Raw genomic sequence first — 26,600 nt, forward strand, 5'->3', positions numbered from 1 at the left:
CATGCCTTCCATACGCAGGCCCCTCCCCCTCATGCGTTCCAGACACAGGCCCCTCCCCCTCGCGCGTTCCACCCGCAGGCCCCTCCCCCTCCAGAGGGGGTTGCTTCCCCAGCAGCTCCAGGTAGAGGACATAGCCGGGTCGCGGCAGCTTTTCCATGCTAATGTTCTCTTCCTCTGTGGTAGATTGATGGCTCAGCACCGCCGCTCATTGATCAATCAGACACAATCTGTGTCTCAAATGAACCCGGACCGGAGGAGTTTAGCATTCCGCACCCCAAAGGGAGGCGGCGGCGGCGGCGGCGGCGGCGGCGGCGGTGGCGGCGGCGCAGCTCTGGATCGATTTGTTCTCAACTTATTTGTGTAAATACTTTGTAACCTTGCCGATTTATCATCTGCGTTTCTTCTCCGCCGTGTGACAAAACTACAATAGACGCGTCTCGGCCGGCTGACATTTCCCGACGTGTAATTTCGGCGTCTGCGGCGGCGTCTGGAGAAGGATTACAGGAAAGATGAGTATTAATTATGGATTTCATCAGCGTGATGGAGACGGCGCTCACCGTCCCCCCAGAGAGCGGAGCCGCGTTCCTTCAGAGCGTCCTTTGTAGAACGCTGTCAGATCTCGCTCTCAGAAGATGAAACCTAGCCGCGGCGTGCTAACGCTGGCTAGCACAGGTGGATGGGTTGTGGATCAACAGACTTTAAAAAAAGCAACCAACAAAACGAGAACAAGCGTGCGCGACTTTGAAGCCATTTCAAACGTAGAGCTGATCAGAGTTAGTGGCCGTGTAGTTTCAGTAACCATGGCAACCGTCGGACCCTTTTAGAGCAGGAAGATTACGCTGTAATTGAAACGCTTTGACTGATGGGAGCTGCCTCCTTGTCAAAAAGCAAGTTAGTCGTAAAAATAAGCCAAAATTAGCTCGAGCTAATGGGTGCTAGCGCCCACTAGAGGCTGGGATCTATATAGCAACACAGGCTAACACGATGCTCCCTTAGGCTGATGTCGTTTTGCTTCCCTGGCTTACAGGAGACACATAACACATGTTTATTTTATTATTATTAAGTTCTCTACATTTATAAAAGAAACTTTGCAGCAGTCTTAGATTTAGAAAGGTCGGTACTTATTTGTGTACATATAAAAAGCTTTATGTTATGATAAATGTGCAGGTTGTTATTTAAAGCATCTCAGAGAAAATTGCGACGCTACAATAGCCGTTATTTTCTTCCGCCGCTGTTGCAATGAAGAAAATCCAATTAGGGTCTAAAGATTCAGAAGATTTTTATTTTTTTTTAGTGAAAAAAAAACCGAAACAAAACAAAAAACACGTTGCTGTGAAAAACGCGCTGCTATTAATCCAATTTTAACGGGAAAAATTGTTGATATTTTTGTCCAAGACGGAACGGCGGCGAAGCGGCGCAGGTAGCGGAGCGCCGTTGATTTCGCTCCGTAAACAAGGTCGTTGTGTTTTTGTGCTAGGTGGTTTTTTTAAAAACAATTCTTTAGCACCTCGACGCCTCTTGAGAGGGACGGCGACAGGAAGGGAAGGAGGTTAGTATATCCCAGAGAGCCGGGCGCCGTCTGTCAGGTGGCGGTTGCTTGGGTAACCTTCCGATAAGGTCCGACGCCCGTCACTCGGCCACTTTGTTACTCTGTCGCGTCACATTATGTGGCCGTGTGACCCCGTCGGGGTTGTTGGATACTGGAGCCGACAGCTTTTCATTGCAGGTAAATTAAACTCCCGCGGGGATTCCTGATGAGTCCGGATGAGACGTAACGGATCGGGACAAAGTGCCGATATGTGACGAGCCGGGATGATCGCGTTTGAAAGCACATGTTGCTACAAGCTGCTACAAGCTGCAACACCTAAGGAACCTTCGGCGGCGATCGAGTCTTTCACCACTTTCGTCATTTTTAAAGATCTTTCTGGGTCCAGAGTTGTGGGAAAACTTGTTTTTTAGCTGTCTGCTGGCTAAAACCACGCCCCCATCACGGGCCACGCCCACCCATGACATCACACTCGTGGTATGACAGTTTATGCTAGCACCGTCCCTGGATCATCGATAACTTTGGATTTTACCTGCTTGGTTCTATTTCTGGAAAAGGGTCTCGCTGACTCTCGTTTTTGTCCCCTCACGTATGATTCCAAGAATTTATTCCCACCTTTCTGTCAGACATTGAGGAAATTGCTCCTCGCAGCCGTCAGCAGGGACCCTTGTCGGTAAATTCGTCCATTTTATTCCGCTTATTCAGCAAATATCCACAAATATCTCCTCTAGGGCCGAGCCAGAGCAGAAGCTTTCAGGAGAGCGCCAACATCTTCCCGGAATAATGTCGCGCATTCCAAGCGCCTTTTCCGCGGCGGCTCCCGCCTCTTTCAGCCCCGCCCACCTGACAAATGCACGGCGGTGTGCAGGAGGCAGACCCGGAGAAGCGGCCGATGTTTCCTGTCAAACAGAGCGCTCCACCTCCTGCACCAGCGGCTGGCGTCCTTATTTGTCATAAGCGAGCGCCGTTTCCCACGGGTGAAGACAAAGGCCAGCGAGCGCACGAGGAACATGCATTTTTAATGTGACATTCTCATCAAATTCACCACAGCCGGCTGAGCGGAATGCCAACGAGGCGCCGCGCTGCCTCCAATTACCACGAGATGATGGCAACAATACCAATGCTAACCGTGAAGGGCAAACGTGCGCCCGACATGACAAAGACGGAGGCGCCAACCGTTGAAATCGCACCTGTGGCAACAACAGACGGTCTGTAGTTCCAGTTTCCCCAGATACACCGGCGCTGGCGAAGCTTCATGCTAGCAGCAGCCACAGCTTCTATCACTCATCCAAGGCGACGTCCTCGTCTATGCTAATCCGACTCTTCGCTATCTTGTTCTGAATATGTTGACCGCTAGCTTGTGCCATAATTGGACAACCCTGAAATGTCACCCCAGACTGAGAGATGGTCCGATTCCCCGCCAGCTCTCAGATAGAGGAAGGCGAGCGGGAATGTAAATAACTTTTTTATTTCTCCTGGCACCCAACTGTAGCGCTCGTCTGCCGCGCACCTCCGCGGCGTTCCGTCCGTACTCCATCATTCTAATGAGGGAGGCTCAATTAGACAAGGTCTACAGCGGTAGCTTTAAATGTCACGGAGCGGGTCCTGACATTTCCTGGCTTGATACGGAATCAGAACCGGAGCGGGAGAGTTCACAAGGAGAGCGGTTCTCATCTTCCAATCAAAACAAACGCGACCGCGTCGCAGAGTCGAGGCCGCGGACGCGTCGGAGACATTTACGGCCGCTAATACTTGCACTCGCAGACCCCCAATTATTGAATGTAGGTCTGTAATTAGCCTTCAGAGGTCACCGCGTTCCTGAAAGGCCTGTTAGGAATGCTTTAATCCCAAAGGTTATCCGGGTGGCTCATCAGAAATTACTCAGGAATAACAAACATTGAACTTGTGCGCTAATTGAAATGACCACAATTACTGAAAGCAAATGTTAGCTACACGCTACTGGTTGATGGGAGTCGGAAGATTTTTTGTTTTCTAAAATCAAACCTTGTTTTGTTGCTACGGACAAGAACTGGAATGGGGAAGCAGACTGGTTATAATGGGATGTTCAATAGAATCATAGAAGCTAAACGGACTGGTTATAATGGGTCAAACAGGTTAAACAAACTGGTTATAATGGGTCAGTGAAGCTAAATGAACTGTTGTTAGCTGCACAGAGCCTAAACGAACTGGTTATAATTGGTCAAACAGGTTAAACGAACTGGTTATAATGGGTCAGAGATGATAAAGGGAAAGGTTTGAATAAACCTTTTTTTGTAATTAACTAAAATGTATGTAAATCCTCTTTGATGCCACCTGGAAGTAACACTTTTTTTGGATCCCGATTCTGATTTAAGAGGGTTTGGCAGCAAGAACGTCAAAGAAAATAAATCTCTAAAGATTCTTCAAGCAGAAATATTTATTGGAGCATCAAGCAGAGTCGAAGATGACAAACTGTCTGAGTGACGAGCGGCGTCACTCCCGCTCCATAACTGTCGTACTGGAATATGTGTTTAAGAGCCGTGTTAGCGCGCTAAAGCTACGACTCAGCTGTCATGTGGCCCTCTGGCTGGTGTCACCTAAGAGCAGCTTAAATGCTGCCGTCCATTTCGCTCAGAATTCGGACCTGGAAATGACATCGCAGCCAAAAAAGTCGGACAAGAAGATGGCGAAAGGATTCCCGCACTAACATGTGGTCCTTCTGAAGCTCGCTTACAAAAATACGGAATGAAACTTGGAAATTGCAACTTCTGAGTACAAACGGAAGGCCGCAAGGGTCAAAGGGCACCCGCTCAGAACCATCTTGGTTCAGGCTCAAAGAAGCTTCCTCCTCTTTGATGAAGTGAGACGTTTATAGATGTTATCAGGATGAGTTTAATTACAGTAATTAGCAAGTGGAGGGGCCGAGCGTTCCAACAGCCGTATCCGAGGAAGAGACGTGTCATCAGCTTTCTTTTATGCTAACGGAAGTTTAGCTACGCTTCTAACAGTGAAGGTGCTTTACTGCACTTTGTACTGTGTCGGATGCAAATAAAGACAACGGAATTTGAATTTCACAGGAACAGAGATGCACCAACGAGCTCCACCCATGATTGCATTTTTTTTCTTCTCGCACGTTAAATGTGCCGCGCATGTTAATTATTTGACGCCAACGTCCTCTTTTCCATGAAAACGCATGTAGCTAGCGCAGTAGCATTTCTCGGGATTGATTCAGTTTTCCTCTATTGACATGCTTTTTTATTGAAAGGTTCTTTTTTATCAACAAACTCCGGCACACAAGAGCCTCTCCTGACTGATGCTAAAGGAGGCTAACATGATTTGTGTTGTGTGCAGCAGCGTAATGGAACACAAATGAAAATAACTTTATAAAGAAGGTGCATGTTTACAAGAGAACCAAGGCCAACACAAATGCACATAAATACGGCCCTGATCCGCGTTTACCTGAGGGTTTAGGCTCCGGAACGCTTGGAAAGTGCACAGTTTTATTCAAAATCTTCTTCAAAAAGCCTTTTTAATCCTCTAAATTAATGGCGCCGTCTGGATTGTGAGAGGTGCTTTGCTAATAAAGTTAAATTGAACAACAACCAGAGCGGAACCATCGAGCTGGGAGGCGCTCCGGTCCTGACTCTTAACCACTCCAGGCGCAGAGGTCAAAGGTCTCCGAGACTGCGTTGGCAGGCGGGAACAGATGGAATGTCAGAGGACGGCTCCGTCTCCAGGAGGGACGCTGTCCAGGCCCTGGACGGCGTCCCCTCGCTGCTCCAGCTCCACTCCAATAAGCAGCAGATTGTTCCCGAGGAGGGGCAGGGAGACCCGGACCGGAGAGGAATCCGTTTGTGAGTCGGGGCCCGCTGTGAAGAAGGCCCCGAGTGTTCTGCTGCGAGGCGTCAGACAATGGCGCCTGTGTTTGTTCTCCTCCAGGAAGTGGAGGGGAAGAGGGGCGGTGGTCCGCCGAGGGGATCGGGCACCGTCAGAACCACACGCGCGCTCGCTCCTGCCACGGCGGCGCCTCCAGGCTCCTCAGACAGGCTGCTCGCCGCACCCGTGATGATCCCTCAGCCGCTAACAGGTCGGTGGTTTTTACATCCCAGGAGAGTCGTGGGGGGGGGGGGGAGGGGGCTGTCACACTCTTATTTTTGATTTTATTTAGCGTATAGAATCCTTCAGTTTAATCTCTTACAGTTTTCGTTTCTCCTGCGTCCGTTTGAAATAACCGTAGCAACGGTTACCGGGAGACGGTCTGACGACTTCATGCTTTACGGTTCATTGACAAAAAAACGGTTAATCAAATGCTAATTAATGAAAATGTCCTGCAAAGGGAAACGTTTCATGGGTTCATACACGCGGGTCCTAGCAGGGTAGCTAACGTAGCGTTATGGAGAGGGTATTTACAGCTAAGCAGGCCCCTCATTAAAAGAGCAATACCTGCCACTCTCCGCTTTCAGCATTATTTGAGTTTTGACACATGTGTTCACGCCTACGCCGTTGCCATGGCAACAGGCCGACAGCATGCGTTTCTCTGAAGACGCATGTCCGACTTGTTTCTCAACGGGAAACAAGTAAAACTTCAAATTAAAGAAACTTGTTTGTTTTGTTTTGCCTCAAACACTGTTTTTCTGGCTCAAATGATTCAACACGGACTCTGAATCTGTTGATTAAAGCCACTACTGTGACCCTTTTTTTAAAAAAATTTAAATGAGCCTTTAAAAGTGTATCAAACCCACCCAGCGAGATTTATTTTCATTACCAACGAAGAGAAATAATTGCCTCAAGTTTAAAAACCCTCATTTCCATTATTTTTCTGCTCCCCCTTTTAAATCATCCTCGGGCACCAATTGTTCTCAATTAGCGATAGCATGTAGCCTCACTAGCGCTGACGCCCACGGACGCCGGTGACACGTGTTAAACGGTAATGATTTCCACAGGAGCGCGTTTCAAATCAAACAAATGACTTATTTGTAAGTACACGACACTCGACGCGTCTCTGGGCTCATTTGAAGCTCAGATTTCAGCACAACAACTTATCGGCGGCGCTGTTTCGCCGAGCTGAACGGTAAACAGGTCCCACCTGACCAATTAAACCTAGTTTGTCCTGGGAGGGTGATTTTTTAACAAGGCTGAGCTCAACAGATGGATCGAAATAAATAAATAAACCAAGACTGCCATTAGCGGCGGCTAACTGGGAATTCTGGGAGAATACGTCGAGCTTCTGTGGTCGCCTTCGCTCATTTCCAGGCCGTGGACTTTGTCCAGGGAGATTGACGGACGACGTCCAAATGAATGTCGGAATCTGTCATCTTTAAAAAAACGCCGCGGCGGCTGCAGCTGGAGCGCGTCATCATATAGGAAAGTACTGCGATGGTCTCAGCACATCTGCCGGGTGGCGGAGCAGCACGCGCAGGCCGCCGCCGCGCCGCCGCACACGGGCGGGAAGCCTATTAGAGGTAATGAACGGTTGTCAACCGGAGGGCGCTCCGCATGTTCTACATGTCACCGAGGAACAAGTGTTTCTTTTGACCCCGGAACGTCTCTTTATATCCACTCTGGAGCGTTTTTTAAGGGGCTTTTATTTTTTCAAAAGGCCCCCGAAGACGCATTTCTGCATCATTATCGTCGTTATGCGCCTCCGCACGGACGCGTCAGAGCATTCCCACTGCCGTCCATCCCAAGACCTGTTGACCCGCAGGGAATTCCAGAGGCCGACCACCGCAGGAAGGTTCCAGATGTTGGGGGTGTTGGGGGTGTTGGGGGTGTTGCTGTTTTGGCTGAAGGAGCTCAGGTTTGGAGGCGCTTGACAGCCTCACGAAAGACCTCACGATTCACTGGTTGCTAATTGGAATGTCACTCCGGAATGCTGGGAGATACGAGCGTACGTTAGCGCTCAAAACAAGCGGAGGTTTAATTTCAGAAGTGAAGAGTTGCATCAGTAATGAAGGGGGGGGGGGGGGGGGGGGGGGCTTTTGAAAGATTAGATATGAAACGTGTTCCTTCACAGTTTTCACGCTCGCGCACGTCTGCCCTGTTGCAGATCCTTTGTTCCTCTTCAGGATTTCAGAATAAAAGCGTCCGATTGGCGAAGCCGTCCAGAACCAGAGCTGACGTGACCCCCCGCCCCTCGGAAACATGCGCCTGTTCGTGGTTCCTCGTGAGCTTCAGATATGCAGGAACAGGGAGGGCAAGGGGACGCGTGGAGCTGGGAGCCAAGCGCGCCCACGCGAGGAAGATGATGCTGAAGCCGATGAAGACGCACGTCCGTCACGCACGCTCAGCCTACGTGTTAGTGAAACAAGCGTGATTTGTGCCGAGTTCTGGAACCTTCTGTGCGGCCTCGCCTGACTTCCTGGTGCTCTTGACTCCGCCCCCCTCCACACACTGTAATTGCTACATTGATCGTCGGTAGCTGCTCAGAGTCGGCGGCGTCTCCGCCCGCCGTGGCCGCGGTGGCATCGATCTCATTAGAGGTCTTCATCAGTCTGCTGCATCATGTGAAAGGAATGACCCCCCCCTCCCCCCCCCCCCCAACCACCACCACCACACTGGGAACCACAATAGGGAGCCTTGTGTGATTCCAAAACAAAGCTTTTATTGACGAGCATTGTGGGATCGGAAAAAAGTAAAAGTTGGGGCAAACGATGGGGCTATTTGTCTGTCCGTGTCTGTATTGAATGTTTTTGCCCCCCCCCCCCCTCGCTGCTGCATCTCTTCGCTAACCCTGGATGCTACGAGCGCTAACATCGGTTAACTTTATTCCAGAGACCAGGTGGGACCCAGCCCGGGTCATCAACGCCGGCTCCCCCTCAGAAGAGTGACACCTCTGTCATCATGGGACGTCCCGAGGGCGTGCGCGCGCGGGCCGTAGCGCTCGGCATCTTCGCCACGTTGGCGCTCTTTTCAGCGATTCCTGGGGCGTCAATGAGCGATCCAAACGCCCCTGAGCGGCCGCCGGCGCCGGGGTCGTCTCAACCACATCGGCGCCTGAAGAGAGGCTGGATCTGGAAACAGCTGTTTGTCCCTGAGGAGGATCCCACCCCTCAGGTTATCGGCCAGGTACCTGCTCGGATCCAACACCTTCCACCTTCACTTTTCCCGCTCCGTTCTTTTAAAAATGATCCTTTTCCAGCTCAAGTCGGACTCTGATCGAGGAGAATCCTCCATCAGATACATCTTATCGGGAGAAGGAGCCGGCGACGTGTTCCAGATAGACGAGTATACCGGAGAAATCCGGACACTCGGGAAGCTCGATCGGGAAGAAAAAGCGTTCTATGTCCTTCAGGCTCAGGCCATCAACCGCAGGACCAACCAGCCCGAGGAGCCTGAGTCCGAATTCATCATTAAGGTCCAGGACATCAACGACAACGTCCCACAGTTCCAGAACGAGCCCTACGTGTCCAGTATCCCCGAGATGTGTCCAACGGGTAGGTGTAAGGATATTCTAATTACCGACCACAGTCCTTATCTCTGCTGCTGGACTCCACCAACTCCAGCTCCGAATAAAACGTCCTCAAAATTCCAGGTGTGAAATTCTGCATGTGAGGACTTAATATTTCCCACCGGACTCTAATTGCTCAGCCGGCTTTTTGACATTTCCCTCTGCACCATTACCAGGTCCTGTTCTTCGCCTCCCTATCGACCGCGGCGCAGCCGGTCTAGTTTACGTTATCATGCTAATACGAGGCCGCAGAACTGGAGTGGAAACGGCAGCAAGTTAACGGGACAGATTATTGGTTATTGGGATATATACGGATGTGTAGTCACAAATCAAAGCTAACACATAAATACGCTGGTCTTCATGCACTTTTGCTGTATGCTAACGTTAGCATACCGGTCTTTGTTAGGTTAGCAAAGTTGTGTTGTGAAGGCAGTTTTCTTCGGTTTAACTTGACTTTTATCGTCTTTAACAATCAAGATTGTCTCTAGAAACCCAGAGCCAGACCCCCGAACATCTGCACCGGCAGATACAACCTGTCTATTAACAGGAAGAAACCCAGAGCCAGACCCCCGAACATCTGCACCGGCAGATACAAACTATCTATTAACAGGAATAAACCCAGAGCCAGACCCCTGAACATCTGCACCGGCAGATACAAACTGTCTATCAACAGGAATAAACCCAGAGCCAGAGCCCTGAACATCTGCACCGGCAGATACAAACTGTCTATTAACAGGAAGAAACCCTGAGCCGGACCAGGCTCATATGGTGATGAGAGAGGAGGAGGAAGAGACACAAAGAGATATTTAATTAAATGTGTTACGCTCTAATTACCTTAGGAGGGCTCAGGGGTCAGAGGTCAGCGATGAAGTCAGAGAGAGAGAAGACCAGAACGAGGGAGGAAAAGTGGACTTAATGACACCAAACACTGATTAACAGCGAGGAACGATGGAAAGATGGAATTCTAAGAATGCTGCATCCAACAGAAGACTTGATTTCCTTTAAAAGAAGAGTAGTATTTCCAATAAACTGCTCTTATTTGCTTTATCTATGCAGACGATGGTCTTTTCAAATAAAGTGAAGCTGAAAAAAAAAACCTAAAACTAAAGGTTATATAAATGTCTGTCAAACGTCCCCGTTCAGGAAGTCAGAGGAATCGAATTTGAAAGTTTTTGAATAACGTCATTATAATGCAGGAAACATTACCATTTCAATTTCTGTGGAATCTACCTTGGCTTCCTTATATCTTCCATCTTCCTTATAAATCACACGCCGCCTCCCTCTCAGGGTGAGAAATAAGCAACGCTGTGCTAAAACCAGGACTGGCCCCTCCTGGAACCCCCCACCAGATAACTCTTACCCCCCCCCCCCTCCCCAACAGGCACCACGGTGGCCCGGGTGACGGCCACGGACGCCGACGACCCCATGTTCGGAAACAACGCCAAGCTCATCTACTCCATCCTGCAGGGGGAGCCCTACTTCTCCGTGGAGCCCAAAACAGGTCAGATTAGCATCTTTTCTCTGAGTTCTCCACGTTTGACGGTTAAACGCGTTCACACCGGCGGGTGGCTGATGGATCAGCGCACGACTCTGTGGGGGGGGCGTTGGTCTCCAGGCCTTCAGACGCTTCAGAGTCGAGGAGGTCACACGCCAGACTTCCCACACAGCGTCGGCTGGATCTTTGGGAAGTTGGGGGAGAGTTATTGACGGTCCAAAAGCAAGGAATGCAAATGATTTTGGCGTGTTAAAGGGCAACTTTTCTTTTCTTTTTCTTTTTTGGAAGCCAGTTGTGGGTGTTCACCGAGTCGAGGGCAAGAGTTGACTTTAAATCACTAAACTGTGTTTTCCTAAAGTTTCCTCAATGCAACACGAAAAAAACCAACGAATAAATTAATCTCACGAGCAACCGTTGCCTCCGCAGCCTAAGTTTGACTCCGTCCTGGCGTCAGCACTGATAAGAGCGCTTTAGCCGCCGTGCTAACCTGCAGGGACACGTTTCATGTGTTGTTGTTCCACATTGTTGAAAAGTTCTGTTTAAATAAGATAACCTTAAAACTGTGATTTCCAGCTGTTGAAGGAAATGAAAACTCAACATAACAATCATCATATACAGCAGCTGTAGGAAGATTTACGTCAACCGGAGATTTATTTTCGATAAACCTTGATTTTTCGTTTTTTCAGGATCTGAGCGTTTCTGGACCCCTCACGCTTCGTGTTTGGATCAAAGTGAAAATTCTGAAGGTCTAAACCTTTGAAAATCTACTCAACAGAGTCACGTGTCTGAAAATATTCCCAGGGGACCTTGAATTTGATCCTTTTATTCATATTTCGAAGTTCTTCTTCAAGGTCTTCATGACTGAAAGAAACTACCCAACAGAAGATTAACGCATTATTTTATATCACGAGAGCTGTTAAAAAACGCCGTTAGTTCACTGAAAACCCATCTGTGTGCCTACCTGCAGGTATCATCGTCACGTCCTGGCCCAACATGGACCGGGAGGCCCGGGATCAGTACCTGGTGGTGGTGCAGGTGAAGGACATGCTGGGCCTCAGCGGAGGATACTCCTCCAGCACCACCGTCACCGTCACCCTGACGGACGTCAACGACAACGGGCCCACGTTCCAGCACCGTGAGTCACCCTTCCCACCCCCCCCCAGGGGTATTTCTGCTGGTGCCTCCCCAGGTCGGGGCGGTAGGAAGCAGATAGCAAAGGAGATGATATCCCGTCGTACGTTTGTCGCCCACTGAATGGATTTAATCATTCACACAAGGGGAGACCTTTGTGGTGACCTTTTGGAGCGAACCCAGCGGCGGCCGAGGTTTATCACCGCCGAACGGCTGCGAGGAAATCAATTCTGTAAAAATGAGGACGCGAAGCTGATACTTTAACTATTAATCACCGGCCGGAACCATCGCGGGCGCTGCGGCCGGGTCCCGAGGATTTTATGTCCGGTGGAAAAGCTTTATAAATATTGAAAAGCTACGGCTCACTTTCAACTGTCCTTTCTGTTTCACCAGCGCACGAATCGGCGCTGGCGGGGGGGTTTTCCCCGCACGTTTCAGACAGATTTCAGCTGAGGTTTTTTTCCCGCCGCGGGGTATTTGCCGCTCACGCGCAGTTATCGTGCGGGAAATGCCAAAAACATCAACCGCTAATTGCTAAAAGACTTGATGCTCCCTTTAGGTGTTTTTCTTTGTTCGACAATACGCTGACGACACCCTCTTCTTCTTTTACCCCCCAGTTTTTTTCCCCACTGCTAATGCTAGCTGATTCCACAGTTGAGCTCCTCCCTCTGTTTAGCAGACCGTAGATTCATCTAAACCAGATTATCTGCTCCAATCAATTAAACCACAGCAACAAGCTAAAGTCATGAATATTTGCACAAAAAGCAGAAAAAGGAAAGATCCTAATATTGTAATTACTGGCTGATTAATATCGTGCAACCTTAATTAAAACAGCTAAAGGACTATAATTGCCAACCTCCACATTTCAGGGCTCTTTCTGATCTTGTTCCAGAGTTCAACTTTCTAGGCTAATGCTATCAGCATGGAGTTATTTTCTTCCTGCCTCTGCAGACCTGTACGCCTTCGCGGTCCCTGAAAATGCCGCAGTGGGCACGACCGTGGGCAGGATCATGGCGCAGGACGGAGACATCGGGATAAATGCTAAAATGACGTACAGTCTGGAGGACGACTTGGAAGCCAGCGCGACTTTCATCATCAGAACAGACCCGGTGACACAGGAGGGAGTCGTGCTGCTCGCCAAGGTGCACGCACCTCTCTTTATCTTCTGCATTTGACTTTATTTTCATTTTCTTTGGCGTCAGATATATCAAAGGTGCCAGCAAAGCCGGGAAGCGTATGTGGGCGGGCAGAGAGGCCATTAGGATCTGAAATATTATCCTCAATCCTGAGGCTAGCATTAGCGCTCCTGTTAAACTGTCAGATAACGGATTTCAGCAAAATTAGAAACAGCAACGTACAATAAACAGCTTCACTGTTGCCTGGCACCTTCTCTTTATCAGGCGAGCGGCGCCAGTGTTAGCGCGCACGCCGACAAACGAGGAAAAAGCTAAAAATTAATGAGGCGCGCAGCAACATCTGGCACCGGGATCCAATAATCAGTCACACACCTGGAACAAACTGGCAACAGCTACTCTTTTATAGGTCACGGGCCCGTAAAGCGACGAGAAATTTAGGGTATATTCGCCAATTTACACGTGACATATGTCCGCACGTGCTGCTTCATGTCAGCGTTGTTAGCAACTTTTATCTCCGTCCATTCGCTTTCAACGGAATAAAAACCGTCCCGCGGCCGCACTGTCAGTTTAATCCCGTTAGATGATCAGCCTTCATCTCCCGTTCGACCTTCCCTCCATCTTTGTTTTATCTTAATCAACAGACGTGGTAATTGTGTTAGATAGCCTCGCCGCTAACGATTTCCGCTACAATCCACCAGTGATGGTTTCAGTCGTCGTCAAATCGCCACGGCAAGGATGAGAGATCGTTTGTTCTTGATGCTAGTTTGTTCAAATATCACGTAGATTTTAGGATAAGCTAAAATTTGACCTCGAGAACAGAGGCAAAGCTCCTAATCCAAGGGAAGGAAGATATCATTGTTTTTTTCTTTTTAACCTTTCAGCCTTTAGATTTCGAAACCAAGCGACGTTTCGTGATGGCAGCCGAGGCGGCTAACGATCACGCTGACACTCGCTTCCTGCCCTTGGATGAGTTCAGGGACAGAACGACGCTCAAGATCGTGGTGGAGGACGTGGACGAGCCGCCCGTCTTCCTGTCCCCGCTTTACGAGTGGAAGGTCCCAGAGAACGCGGCGGTGGGAACGGCGGTGGGCAGCGTCACCGCCGAAGACGGCGACGCCTTCAACAACCCCGTCAGGTAACGGGAGGTGCCTGAACGGAGCAGAATGGCACCTGCCACCCTGTCACCTGCATGTTAATGAGGAGGTAGATACCAAAGGCGGAGGGGCGGGGGGGTCGTCCCCAGACATCCTGCAGACAGCTGCCTCCACAGGGTGAAAAATCATTCCATTTCAAATAACGGTGCCGCCTCGGTGCATCCATTTTTACCCTTGATCTCTGGATACCCCGAACATGCTCATATTTATCTCATATTACTTTAGTAGGAAATGAGCCCTGCTGAATAAATCATGATGATATTTTTCCCCCCCTTTTTTTCCCGAACCTCACAGGCTTTTCTATCTTCCGCTGCGCTGCTATCACAAAGCCACGTGGCCGGGACGCGGGGATGTAATAAAGCGCCATACGAGGTGGCATATGGAATTGAGATTTGTAGCCATTTGCAATTGTGGCACGTTGCGGCGGAGGCGGCGGCAGGTGCCTGAAGTCCACCCCACCCTCCACCCACCCCACCCCTCGGTGGAGGTGTCTTGGCGATCAATAAAGAAGGGAAGGGGGCGTGCCTCGCATTGCTGCGGAGATCTGATTAAGTTTACTTTTGTTGAATTAGCTTCTTTTCCTCCTAATTAGCCACGCAGCTAACGCAGATGAATCACCGCTTCCCATTTATAATCGCTCCTGTTAATTAATGAGAGTGAAAGAAAAGATTTCTTTCACAAAAACCTGAATAATAATAATAATAATAATAGATTTTATTTCAAAGCGCCTTTCAAGACACCCAAGGACACTTTACAGTACAACTATGCAACACTATTTACAATTTAAAATCATAGGTCAGCTTCACAGTTAAGAGTTCAATAACAGTTGTAATAGCACCAGTTACAACAAAAAAGAAAATAGTAGGTGAAACATGCATAAATACATAAAATCAACAAAGCAACATATAATCATAAACCTAAACAAAGAAAACAATTAAGGGTGGTGCAGTGAGTAAGCCAGACGAAAAAGGTGTGTTTTGAGGTTTGATTTAAATACGGGGAGAGAGTCGATATTTCGAATGTCTGGTGGTAAGGAGTTCCAAAGGTGAGGAGCAGAGCGACTGAAAGCTCTGGCCCCCATGGTCCTGAGGTAGACAGGGGGCACAGTGAGGTTGAGGGAGGAGGAGGATCTGAGGGGGCGTGTTGGAATGGCAATGTGGAGGAGGTCAGACAGGTAAGGAGGGGCAAGTTTATGGATGGCTCTGAAGGTGAGTAGAAGGATTTTGTACTGGATCCGGAAAGTGATGGGAAGCCAGTGGAGTTGTTGTAGGATGGGGGAGATGTGGTGGGAAGATGGGGTTTTGGTGATGATGCGGGCAGCTGAATTATGGACCAGTTGTAGCTTGTGGAGAGATTTTTGAGGGAGACCGAAGAGGAGGGAGTTGCAGTAATCTAAACGTGAGGTGACAAGACTATGGGAGAATGGGAGATTCATGCTGCACAAATTATTTTATTTTCTTTCCCCCCAGAAAAATAAAAGCTACCTGCCTCGCTAATGCTGCAGTTGCTAAAAGAGGACAAAAATAAAAGCGGAACTATCTCCACTGCCTTCGAGAGAAGCTTTGGTTTCACCTTTGTAGCCGTGTTAGCTTCTGTTCTGGTGTTGATTTGTTGGGTTAAAATAAATAAAAATGTTTCCTCTGCTCTGTTTCGCACGGCAGATATTCCATCGCTCGGAGGAGCGACGCCACGAGAGCTTTCAAGATTGACCCCAACAACGGGACCGTAACCACGGCGAAGGTTTTGGACAGAGAGGCGGCGGGCTGGCACAACTTGACCGTGGAAGCCAAAGAAACAGGTTACAACATGCTAATAGCATGCTGATAACGTGCTAACGGGTAGAACTTAAGCGGACGACCATTGACGTTAGCTAGAAACGATGTCGATCAGAATAATGTCAAACATTAAACCATCACTCAGCTTCATCATTAGCAACATTAGCGCTTTAGCTTCCTCTCTCGCGCCCTCGTCGGGCCCGTAAGAGTTCCTCTGACAGCTTTGACGGGTGGCTGGACTCCACCACGTGTCCGTCTGTCTGTCTGCCCCGCTGCAGCGCAGGGCCGTCTATCCTCCTCGGCGGCGCTGTTCATCAAAGTGCTGGACGTAAACGACAACGTGCCAAGGCTCGCCACAGATTACCAGCCATATATCTGCGAGGGAACACAGCCAGGGGAGGTATGTATATTATGACGCGGAGATTTACTGCCAAGCAGCCGGACAGTGGCGACGGAGATGGCGCCGATCGTACGGTCGGCCGGTAAAATGATTAGATTATTATGAAGACTGGTGTTATTGTGCGCCTCTCAAACGTCAGCGGGGTCGTTCTTTATGGCGCCCATACATCTATACATTAATAAAGTCAGCCGCCCAGCCTCGTATGTCACCGTCGGAGGCTGCGGGGGCTCATTTCTCTCCTGTCATGTGTCTCTGTGTCGCTCAGCTCGTCCAGCTCATCAGCGCCGTTGATCCCGACGAGCCGGCGGAAGGACACCATTTCTACTTCTCCATGGTCCCCGGCAGGCACATCAATCCCAACTTCACCCTCAGAGATAATCAAGGTTACGCTCAGAAATGTATATCATTTACACGCGCCATCAGAGACGGGACGCAACTGCGGCGGGATTTATGGGCGCGGCGAGCGGCGAGCGCGCACGTGCCCCGGCCAGGGTCAATGTTTGTGAGGTTTAGCACCAAATTGACCCTTTAGCGCGGCTGGCGTACGAACTGGCGTGAATATTGGCGCCGTTTCCCCTTTCATACAGATAATTGAGGAGAATTATGCGACCAACCACAGCAGAGTTACAGTCCAGTAAAGCAGAAACACAATGAGGGAGATGCCCCCCCCCACACACCCCCCACTGCTACAGATACACGTTAGCTTAGCTGAGATTATTTTTACATATATATGTTCAGTTCTAATAAAGTTCTCATCACTGTCTGGTAGATTTCTTCACCCCGAATATTAAACAGTTTACACCGCTGACGCAGGTTTATGGCGTCGCTAGCTGAAGGTCAAGGTCACATGACCGGAGGAGCCGCCCCCTCTTTCCTGGTCATCACAGGAGATGGTTGGTGGAGGATCCGCCTTTATTTAGACTTTAAGCTGTTGGAGACAAAACAAAATCGGCGTGTGGAATGAGTGGATATGCTAATGGGGGCGGAGCTTCTGCCTGGGCCCCTGAGGGCCCGTCGACTCTCCAACTGAGGGTTTGCCTTGAAGTCACCTTTTATTCTCAGTTTAGAATTTAAAAAAGGACAAAAACAATGGGTCCAAACGCAGCAGTCCTGCCGCCTACAGGACGTCATCAAGACCTTTCATTTAAATAAACCCCCCAGCCCTAAATCTGACAGGGTTTTCCCTGACCCCCCCTTCTGATTTCAGACAACACCGCTGGCATTGTAGCGCGCAGGAGCTCCTTCAGCCGCCGGGACCGGACCCAGTACCTCCTGCCTGTGGTGGTGACAGACAGCGGATCCCCGGCTCTGTCCAGCACCAGCACGCTGACCATCAGTGTGTGCAGCTGCCAGCCTGGAGGGCACTGTCCCACCGGGGGGGTCAGGGCCCTGGCCATGTCCATGGGGGTCAGCTTGCAGACCCTGTTAGGGCTCTCCGTCTGCCTGCTCACACTCACAGGTGAACCGTCCCTCCGTTTCTGACAGGTCTCAGTGTGCAGAGCAAGAAAGACCTACCTGTGAACAGGGAGAAACCCTGAGCGGAACCCCCCCAGACTGAGGGGAAATAGGGAAGAAAGAGGACTATGTTAGCCATGTGTACTCGTTAGCTTAAACATGTAGGTCAAAGAAGATGCTTTGCTAGGTTTTCTGCTACCTCTGTAAATGCTAATTACTGTTAAAAGAAAATGATAATAATTCTTCTCCAGCAGATGTGGAACTGGCACAGTTCCTCCTCCTGCCGTTGGCAAGTATCTGAACGTGAAGCTCTCGCTAACAGCTATGAGTTTTTGAGTGACCCCCCCCCCCCCCCGAATTAAAGCCTACCTGCCTTTAACTCCCCATCTCTCCTCAGCCCTGGTTTCAGGTAATGCAGGGTTTGCATAGTAAAAAAAAAAAGCTATATTATGACCCCAGCTGCTTTGCTAGCTCCCACAGCCCATCACATCAAAGATTAATGGCGGTCCCCGCGATGCTAACATTTGACAAATGGGCGCCAAAATCTCAAAAACCTCTTTTCTTAGGCCTTAACTTTGACATCCGTGATGATTCCCAAGAGTTCCTCCTACTGTTGTTGCTTCGCATCCACCAGACGCAGTGATGGGTTTTCTTTTTTTTAAGCTAAGCTAACGCCCGGGTGTTTAGCTGTAATGAGACCCTGCTGTGTGCTGCCTGCAGTGCTGTCTGTCCTCATGCTGCTGCTGAGGAGACACCGGAGGAAGCAGCAGGAGGGCCTAGAGGTGGACACAAAGGAGCTGGAGCTGCCAGAGACGGTGTCGCAGAAGGTGCTCTATTACAAAGAGGCGGGGGCGGAGGGGGCGCGCCTCGACTCCTGTCCGGGGTCGGCCGTCCCGCTGCGTCCCCACCCCAGGAGGAAGGAGAGGAGGCTGCGGAGGGAGGACGTGAGGGCCAGCATACGAATGTCCCTCAGAGAGTCCCACCTGATCGGTCCAGAGGACGACGTCTTCCGACAGTTCATCCTGGACAGGCTGGCCGAGGCCGACGAGGACCCGTACGTTCCGCCCTTTGACTGCATCAGAGCCTACGCTTACGAGGGGTCGGGGTCTCCCGCGGGGTCGCTGAGCTCACTGGACTCCGCTGAGTTGGGAGCCGAACACACAGCTGGCGGCAGCAGAGCCCACGTGGTCCGGCTGAGTCCATGGTGCGGGGCGGTGGACGAGGACACCTTCTGACAGGCTGGTCCCCTGGACGTCCTGCAGCGGTCGAGGACCCTGAGTCAGGACAGACCAACGGACAGTGAACTCAGAGGGTCAGGGGTTGAAATAAACGTCCCAGGAACGACTGGAGTAGTTTTTGATGTTGGCGAGACAAAGTTGGACGTCTTTACGTCAAGATTTGTGTCATCGAAAGATCAAAGCGACTCTCCAGGAAACCAGAGTATTAAATACTTGTATTGCTGCACATACGGCATCTTTGCATATGACCTTTAGGTATAATCTGTTCTCATAACTGAAGGTGTGTTGGACTTTTCGGGGCCCTGAGGTCAAAGTTGGACATTTAAAGTCTTTAATGATTTGCACCACCTGTTTAGGCTCCACCCTGACCTTTAGCTTCTGATTCCAAACACGAGTGGATGTTGTTTTGGTCTCTTTGGGGTGTTGAAGAAGCCCAAATTGCTCTGATAACACGTTGCCAAACTGGTGGAGTGTCCTCACACATCAGAAGTGCCTTTGCTAGCTTTCCAGCTCTCATTCGTCCCTCAACGTGTCTAACCAATTGTGAGGCTAGCTGGCAGCTGCACCAATCTTTGTTTCTCTGCTTGTTAGATGTGATTTCTGTTGGAAATATCTGACAGCTGCAGTTGCTGCGTCGCCCTGAACACCACTTGATGGCTGGACAACCAAAATAGGGAGTTTAAAGAGGCTAAAGTGCTCCTCAGACTGAGGGTAAACGCACCCGCTGAGCTAGTTTTCCGTTCCCCAGAGACGTCTCTGATCGGCTCTTTAGCGGTCTTGTTAGCATGTGCGAAGCTCCACAGTTGAACCTGGATTTCAGTTTTCTTTCATTCACAATTTTGCCTCATTTTTATTTGTGTTTATGAGAATCAGCGCGCGATTAGCATTGGCTAGCTGTTTCATGGACTGACGTGTTTGTTCCTGATGATGGGAAACACACACACACACACACACACACACACACACACACACACAAGAGGGTTCTAGGGTGACTTCAGGTGGACGCCTGGATTAAGTCCCGCCCACTTCACCTCCGCGTCCTGTAATTAGCGAGGGTTGGACCACAGAGAGGAAACTCGTATGAGAACCTTTCAAATGATCTATTAGCTTTTGGTCTCTTTCCCACCCACAATTCCGTGTTCTGGCCCCTCCGCTCGGCCGGACAATTTGGAGACACGGGGCCACTTAAGCGTCTCATGTCGGAGGCTTTTAAAAACATCGTGTTCACCAAAAAATAAAAATTAAATAATGTTTTCATTGATCGGTTTCTGAAGTCCAGCATGTTCTCAGCTGGATTTTCCCCATAAGATTCTCGTCTAATTCAAAATAACTTCAAAATTAAAAATTCTTTCGTCTCCCGGCGTCGTTTAACCTCGTGGTTTTTCCGTCATTACGGTGAATACCACGGATGATTTACCCTCACAGCCCTTTTCTTTATGTAATTATCACCATTACGTTACGATTCCACTCCGTCAACCCTCTCGGTTGTTCAGGAGCAGGTCGTCTTTTCAAACGCCGCAGCAAACTCATCACAAAGCGCCAGAATGTTCCGTGAGGGGCTTCTGTGAGGGTCTCATTTGGCAGACGGGAGCTGATTGAAAAGTCTTTTTTCCCCCTTTGGAAACCCATTTAAAAAACCATTAACGTGGATCAGCTGGAGAGGCTTCAAACCTCTCATCTGGCCGGAAAATTTGACCCAACTACAGTCGGAAAAGTCCACTTGGCCGCTAATGTTTACGTAGTTTAAGAGAAAATGCTGCAGTTTGGCGTTGGAGTGGAATAACAGGAAGAATTCGAATAATCTTGACAAAAAGTATCAACATGATATCATCTGATTAGAGATCTGTGAGATGTTTTGGTGGAATTACACCAATAAAAAAGCTGCGTGTGGCGGATTGAACTGAACTATCATCTCCAGTTAGTAACTTCCCCCTAACGTGTTGTTTTTGGTTTGTGTTTTTAGTGTTAAACCAGTTTTTAGTTTTAGTTTCTAATATTTACCTCCGTCTGTTACCTGCATGTAGAGTTCTGATAATTACAGAACCTTCAGTTTAGTCCAAAAAGGTCACGTTTTCGCGGCTAATTAAGCGTATGTGAATGCACCATCTGAAACTAGCCTCCGCTTAGCCTTTCTTAGTTCTCCAAATGTTTTATTTTTTTCACCTCCCAATAAAGTCTGAACTTTTTTAAAAATGATATAATCACGTTAATGTTCGCGAGAGGCCCAAACATCATAATAATTACAAAAAAACTGAGGAATGTTATTATTAGCCAAAGCGAGTGTGGGCTCTCGGGCGTAATGAGGCTATTATCACCTCAGCGTGTGCTCGAGTCAAATCTGACAGCAAATGTGTTAAAAGATTATGCAAACTTTAATATTTACGGATTTGCCGAATACATTTCCTGCGAGTTTAATTCATGTGAACCGCGTAGCTATTCTGGACCGCTAATGAGCTTTCCCTCATCGCTGTGTCACTTGGGGATTTCCAGACTTTGAAATAAAATTAATAAATAAAAAAATGACACGCCGAAACTTTGAGATGTTGTTTTGTTGCTCAGCAGAAGCTAATTGGTGGCGGCGGAAACTGTACTTTACAAGAGCTACTCACACTTTAGCTTCAGTAGCTACCTGGTTTGGTGCTAAAGATGATGAGTTAGCATCTTTTATTTCGTCTTTTGATTTAGAAGAAGAAAATAAGATTAATTAGTTAAGAGTAGACTTTCATCATCTACATAAATTGAAAGCTTTGAATTATTTAGGTAATTGTCAAAAATAGCTTTAGTAGCTTAAAATAGTAGCTTTAAAATATTAACTGAAGCCGTCGGGTTGAGCGGACAGAGTGATTCCCAGAATTACCAGGGATTCATTCAACACCGTGTGGGTCAGCCGTTTCAAATCACCCCTCTAACGAGAGGCAACCACCGGAAATTAGCAAACGGCAGCGCAGCTCTAATTGCGTAGGTGTCTGTTGCCGAATCTTTTGCTAATCACCAATTATCGTTTTGACTCCGATGTGAAATTAGCATTCAAAAAACAGAGAAATTAATGATGCGACACCAGAGGGACCGGCCTGGCATTTATGGATGTTAGCTAGGTCATCCTCCCCGCATTACTCATCCCTGTCCACATTTACTCGGAACACGGAGAGATTCCGTCATTCCCGGGTGTCATGTGACCCTCTTTGTTGACGCTAGCATCTAATCAGAGATACAAAACTCTTCCAGAGATTAAAAGAACTCGAATCGCCACATGTCAACGTGACCTTTGGTATCGATGTAAATTAGCCGTCTTCCAGGCAGGTTTAGCCTTGACGAGTTTTTATCGTCGCAAAAATGAGACTCTCGTTAGCCCAGAAGAACTATTGTTGAATTAGACAAAGTGACACGGAGCATAAATTACATTAACCACAGCTTTTTTTGTTACGAGCGTTCACATTTAAAGCTATTTTAGGTATTTTGTGTCGGTTTTTTTTTGGTCTTAGCAGGGGAAGAAAAGCTCCAAAGGTAAACTACGTTTTTCAGACGCGACATGTCAACTCCAGCTCGTTTCTTATTGTTCTTTCTTCGGGTTTGTGCAAGACGGCTGTTCAGGAATTCCAAAGGCCCCGGGTCCAAACGGCAAAATTCCCATTAGTAAAGGAGAGATTACTTTCAGCGGCTGTCGGAGCGGCGCATGCTAACAGATTGATGCTCGCGCATTAAATCACACCCTTAAAGGTCCCTCCAAAAATGTACAGATGCTTATTTTTTTCTTTGGTACATTTACGCTTTTATCCGATTCTTTTTTTCTCGCTTTGAACAGAAATTTCCTTCCTTCCTTCCTCTGAGCCGGAGGGTTTGTTTATTTGCCTCTTTCCCTCTTTTCTTCTGGAAACCATCCCTCAAAACTCAGGACTTTTTCTTCCGACGGCTGCCGAAGCGAGGAAATGAGAAATGACTTACACACTTTAGCTCCTCTTCATTTTCACTCGTGTTATTATTGGAGGCGCGTCCCCGTGGCGTGCGCTCGCTCAGATGATTAGCGAGGCCTCCTAAGCTTTCTGTTTTTTTCTGTGAGTTCGTGAAGTTGCAGGAAACAGACGTACTTGGCTCCTGGACTCAGCTAATTAGCTGCCATTCATTATTAATTAAAGCTCATTTTAATCATTAATGTGAGCAGTTTATTTGTCCGGTTGCTACATTCACCTCACGCCTGCATGGAAATATTAGCAACAAAGGAAAAGATTCATCGGGTCGGTTCTGGTTTTGTCAAATAAATTAACGACTTTTTCCACGATTTCTTAATTCATGTCTCTGATTGTGACTTAAGCAGACAAATGAGAGATCATTGATGAATTTTGTTTACATATTTTTATATACATAATCATATGTGTTTTTAACGGCCTTTCACTTTTAGAAGTTGCATTTGTCACAACTTTATCACCACAATTAACAAGATTATCTGTCGGTGCACGAAGAAACCCAGAGTCTGACCTCTGGCCGGCCAGAAAAATGAGATTTTAACAGTGAGAAACCTTGAGCAGAACCAGGACCCATGTGGAGGAGTTATATCATGTGGTATTCTGTGACTGCGTATGAAAATAATCACACTGTTATGTGTAGTTATGATTAATAAAATATCCTGACAGATGCAACTTAGCATGGATTAAACTTCTACTTTAACTCTTTTACTCAAAACTAGAGATTTATTTCATTTAAAGTGATAAACAAACTTAAATTAGTGGTTCGCTGGTGTTTGAAGGGCAGCTGTTGTGTCGCCAAAGATGTCTGCTAGCTAGCTGTGTAGCTACAGGTGAGAGACAGACCTGGTTATTATTGTCCTGTTGCATTGTGGGTGTCCGCTGTGTTGCTCTAAGTGTGCTCCTGGAGTCAGGGAAATCGAAAATAAAAGTCACGGTTGCCGTCCTCAGAAGTAGCACATCATTAATAACGCAGGGACCTTTGAAGATCCCACATAAATGTCTAATTAGGTGTTGCTAACCTTTACAAAACTGGAGTGGCTGAATGCTAAACAGGCTGTGAGTCCACGTAGCGCATGAACAACCAGGCCCTCAACACAGGAGGGGTCTGGTCGAGGGGGGGCTGTGATTCGAACTACCTGCCAGACCGATGAACGGTTTTTGAACGGGGAGGTGAAACATGTGTGTATGTTATACTTCATACGGTGAAACTCGTAGATTATTGCCTTTAAATGTAAAATAATCAGCGTGTGATTTGATATTAATCGTTAAAGACCGCAGCGCGCACGTTTGAGCGCGCCGCGTCTTCCAGCAGGGTTCTGGCTCTGTGGAGGTTGGAGATATATAAGCAATGTAAACACAAGGATCCCAAGACATACATCACAGAAGCTCTGGATCAAACATATTTATTACATCCCCACAGAGGCGCATCAGGCTGAGGGACACCCACCTACCCGCCACGCACGCACGTGCGCACGCACGGATTTAACAGCAATTATTCAGTGAAGGAAATATTTACCGACTGTCCCACCGGGAACCTGCAGGATTCGTCTCTGAGATGGTATTTGATGAGTAAAAGTACTTCCGATTATTGGTGGAAGTTCTGAACCACGTTTGGATTAAAAACAGAGTCGTTTTTATTCGTAACTGAAGGCAGAATAGTTTTTCAAAATTCAGCTCAATTCATCTTTATTTATGCAGCCTTACAATCAAAATGGAGTCCCAGGAGCTGACCCCCCCAACAAGAAAAAGAACTGTCCTCTAACAGGAAGAAACCCTGAGCAGGACCAGGCTCAGGGGAGGACAGACAGAAGAGAATAGACATAAATCATGCGAGAAATAAATAAATAAACCCAGTAAATTCATGATGAGAAGAGTGCTTTAAGTGTTCTAGTACACAGCAAAAGTGCTCCCTGTTATTATTCATTTCCCAACATCACATTTACACAGTTTCAGGATGAGACGGCTAATTTAAGGGCGGCACAAGAGGCAATCAGAGAAAGTGGAGGTTAGTTGGTAAATCGTAGTGTTGTAGCGTACAGTGGTGAGTTTATTCAAGGTTCATTTCAGCGAGGTCAAACGGCGCTGTTGACCTTAGCGCACGGCTGCGATTATTCACGCGCTGGTTGACCTGCTTCTGAAAGGGTTCGGACAGATTTTTCTGGTTTTATGTTTAATATTTACACGATATTCTCTGCTTCGTATTGGAGATCACGAGTTAGCGTCACTTAAAACGTCTGTTTCTGAGCAAACTCTTGCCTGACGATACATCGCTACTCTCATCGTTAGAGTAAATTCTTACGCTCATTGATCGGAAACATAAACTCTCCTGCTCTTTGATCGGACGAACGTGACCTTCAGGCGCACGTTCAGTGGCAGAAAAGGCGGGAAAAAGTGAGGCGACGCGTGAAAATAAGGATAAAACAGCAGCACTATTATTGGATGTCTTCACTGTTTTACACACATTAATATGGAGTCCGAGGAAAGGATGAACTGTGGTAACACATCAGCCAGCGATTGCTAGTGTGCTGTGTTTGCGTTTCTGTTTGAAAATTGGCAATATCCCTTAATTTATTATCGCTTTATTACCTGGGGACGTTGACAGCTTCGTCGTCGGGACGACAACAACGGCGAGTTAAATTCCAGGCTGTCAGGAGTGTCAAAACAAGGCACTTGTGGAAACGGAATGTTAGCGATTCCATCGTGTCTGCCAGATGTTTAGTGGCCAGGTGTGTTCGGCAGGCTGGGTTCATCAACAAGGACGCAGGATTTAGCGACGGTGTTTACCTTAAGGTTGATGTTATTATGGGATGATCAGCGTTGGCCCCGCGGGACCATAGACCACTTTCTCTAGCGCTTAACAATCTGTTAGCTTATCCGCTAATTTCAAGGTGCGGGTGTCAGAAACAAAAGGACCAAAGTGACTTTAGCAGTTTTTATTATCTCAACTCCACCCAGTCCTCCTCTGCTTTTCATTCCCTTTTTTTCTTTTTTTCTTTCTAAAACTGCAACGGTTCCAGCTGTTTTTGCGCCGTTGACGCCTCCGCGCGTCCACCGAGACCTCTAATTTTCTGAGTGAACGGTCCTGGAACCATCTAATGACATGTTACCGCGGAGCGGCAGGCATCGGGGAGGTGTGGTGACGGCAGTCCCAATTAAGACGGACGCGCCCTGCGTGGTTTTTGTCACGTAAACAAACTCCGTAAACGCAAATAAGGTGCGGAACGCTGGCTGCGAGGGCTCGGGGGCCACTGACGAAATGTCACAGAGGAGCCGGAGCGACGTGCACCACAACAGCAGCTACGCCTCCGCGCTAAAAACGAGAAAAAAAACCATCTTTTGTTTCCCGTGAGAACAATTATGCTCGACTTTACCTGAAATGTCACAAAAACTTTGATGGGTCTTTGAAAATGTTGCTGCAAACTTCCCGACTGCTGCTTTTGTTTGTCATTTTACCACTTTTTTTTCCCCCCTCCCATGGACTCCCGGTTTGGCAGGAATGCCGGAATACGATCGTGTTTACTTGGAAGAGCGGCAGCAGTGGGAGGAGGTTAGCCTTGGACGGCGAGATTGAAATACACCACAGAAGAGTTTCTCCTTTTCTTCTTTCAATCCCCACTACAGTTCCCTTTGTGTGGGTTTACCTGCGGATGTCTCGGTTAGCGCGCGTGTCCCTGTTTGGCTAGGCTTAGCTGGAGATACCCCCCCCTCCCTCACCACCACCCCTCTCCTGTGAGTGCAGCATATGGACATTGTGATGGAGGGTAAAAGGAAATGACAGCCCATTTGAAGATGCTCTAGTCGCCTTGTCATGAATAATGCAGAAGGTGCAGCGAGCAGGTTCTCGGCTCTGGCTTCAAAGTTTATCGGCCTCCCCCGTCTCCC

The 26,600-nt window shown here is 48.2% G+C and overlaps 1 protein-coding gene across 2 annotated transcripts; it reads left to right on the forward strand.

The window, feature by feature from the left end:
• The first annotated feature begins 4,919 nt into the window (after positions 1-4,919).
• Positions 4,920-23,486, forward strand: cdh19 (cadherin 19, type 2). 2 transcript variants are annotated; one of them, XM_029843099.1, is made up of 13 exons: positions 4,920-5,612; positions 8,297-8,590; positions 8,664-8,958; positions 10,354-10,473; positions 11,435-11,602; positions 12,550-12,740; positions 13,616-13,869; positions 15,550-15,686; positions 15,942-16,063; positions 16,329-16,446; positions 17,271-17,522; positions 17,773-17,807; positions 18,239-18,399. In XM_029843099.1, exons 2-13 carry the CDS (start codon positions 8,366-8,368, stop codon positions 18,263-18,265), a joined length of 1,944 nt encoding a protein of 647 aa, XP_029698959.1. In that variant the 5' UTR covers positions 4,920-5,612; positions 8,297-8,365; the 3' UTR covers positions 18,266-18,399. The 2 variants fall into 2 exon arrangements, with proteins under 2 accessions (XP_029698959.1, XP_003968170.2); XM_003968121.3 differs by lacking the exon at positions 17,773-17,807 and having other exon boundaries at positions 18,239-23,486.
• Positions 23,487-26,600: the final 3,114 nt, after the last annotated feature.

The sequence above is a fragment of the Takifugu rubripes genome, chromosome 10 (assembly GCF_901000725.2).
Source record: "Takifugu rubripes chromosome 10, fTakRub1.2, whole genome shotgun sequence".
Classification (NCBI taxonomy): domain Eukaryota; kingdom Metazoa; phylum Chordata; class Actinopteri; order Tetraodontiformes; family Tetraodontidae; genus Takifugu; species Takifugu rubripes.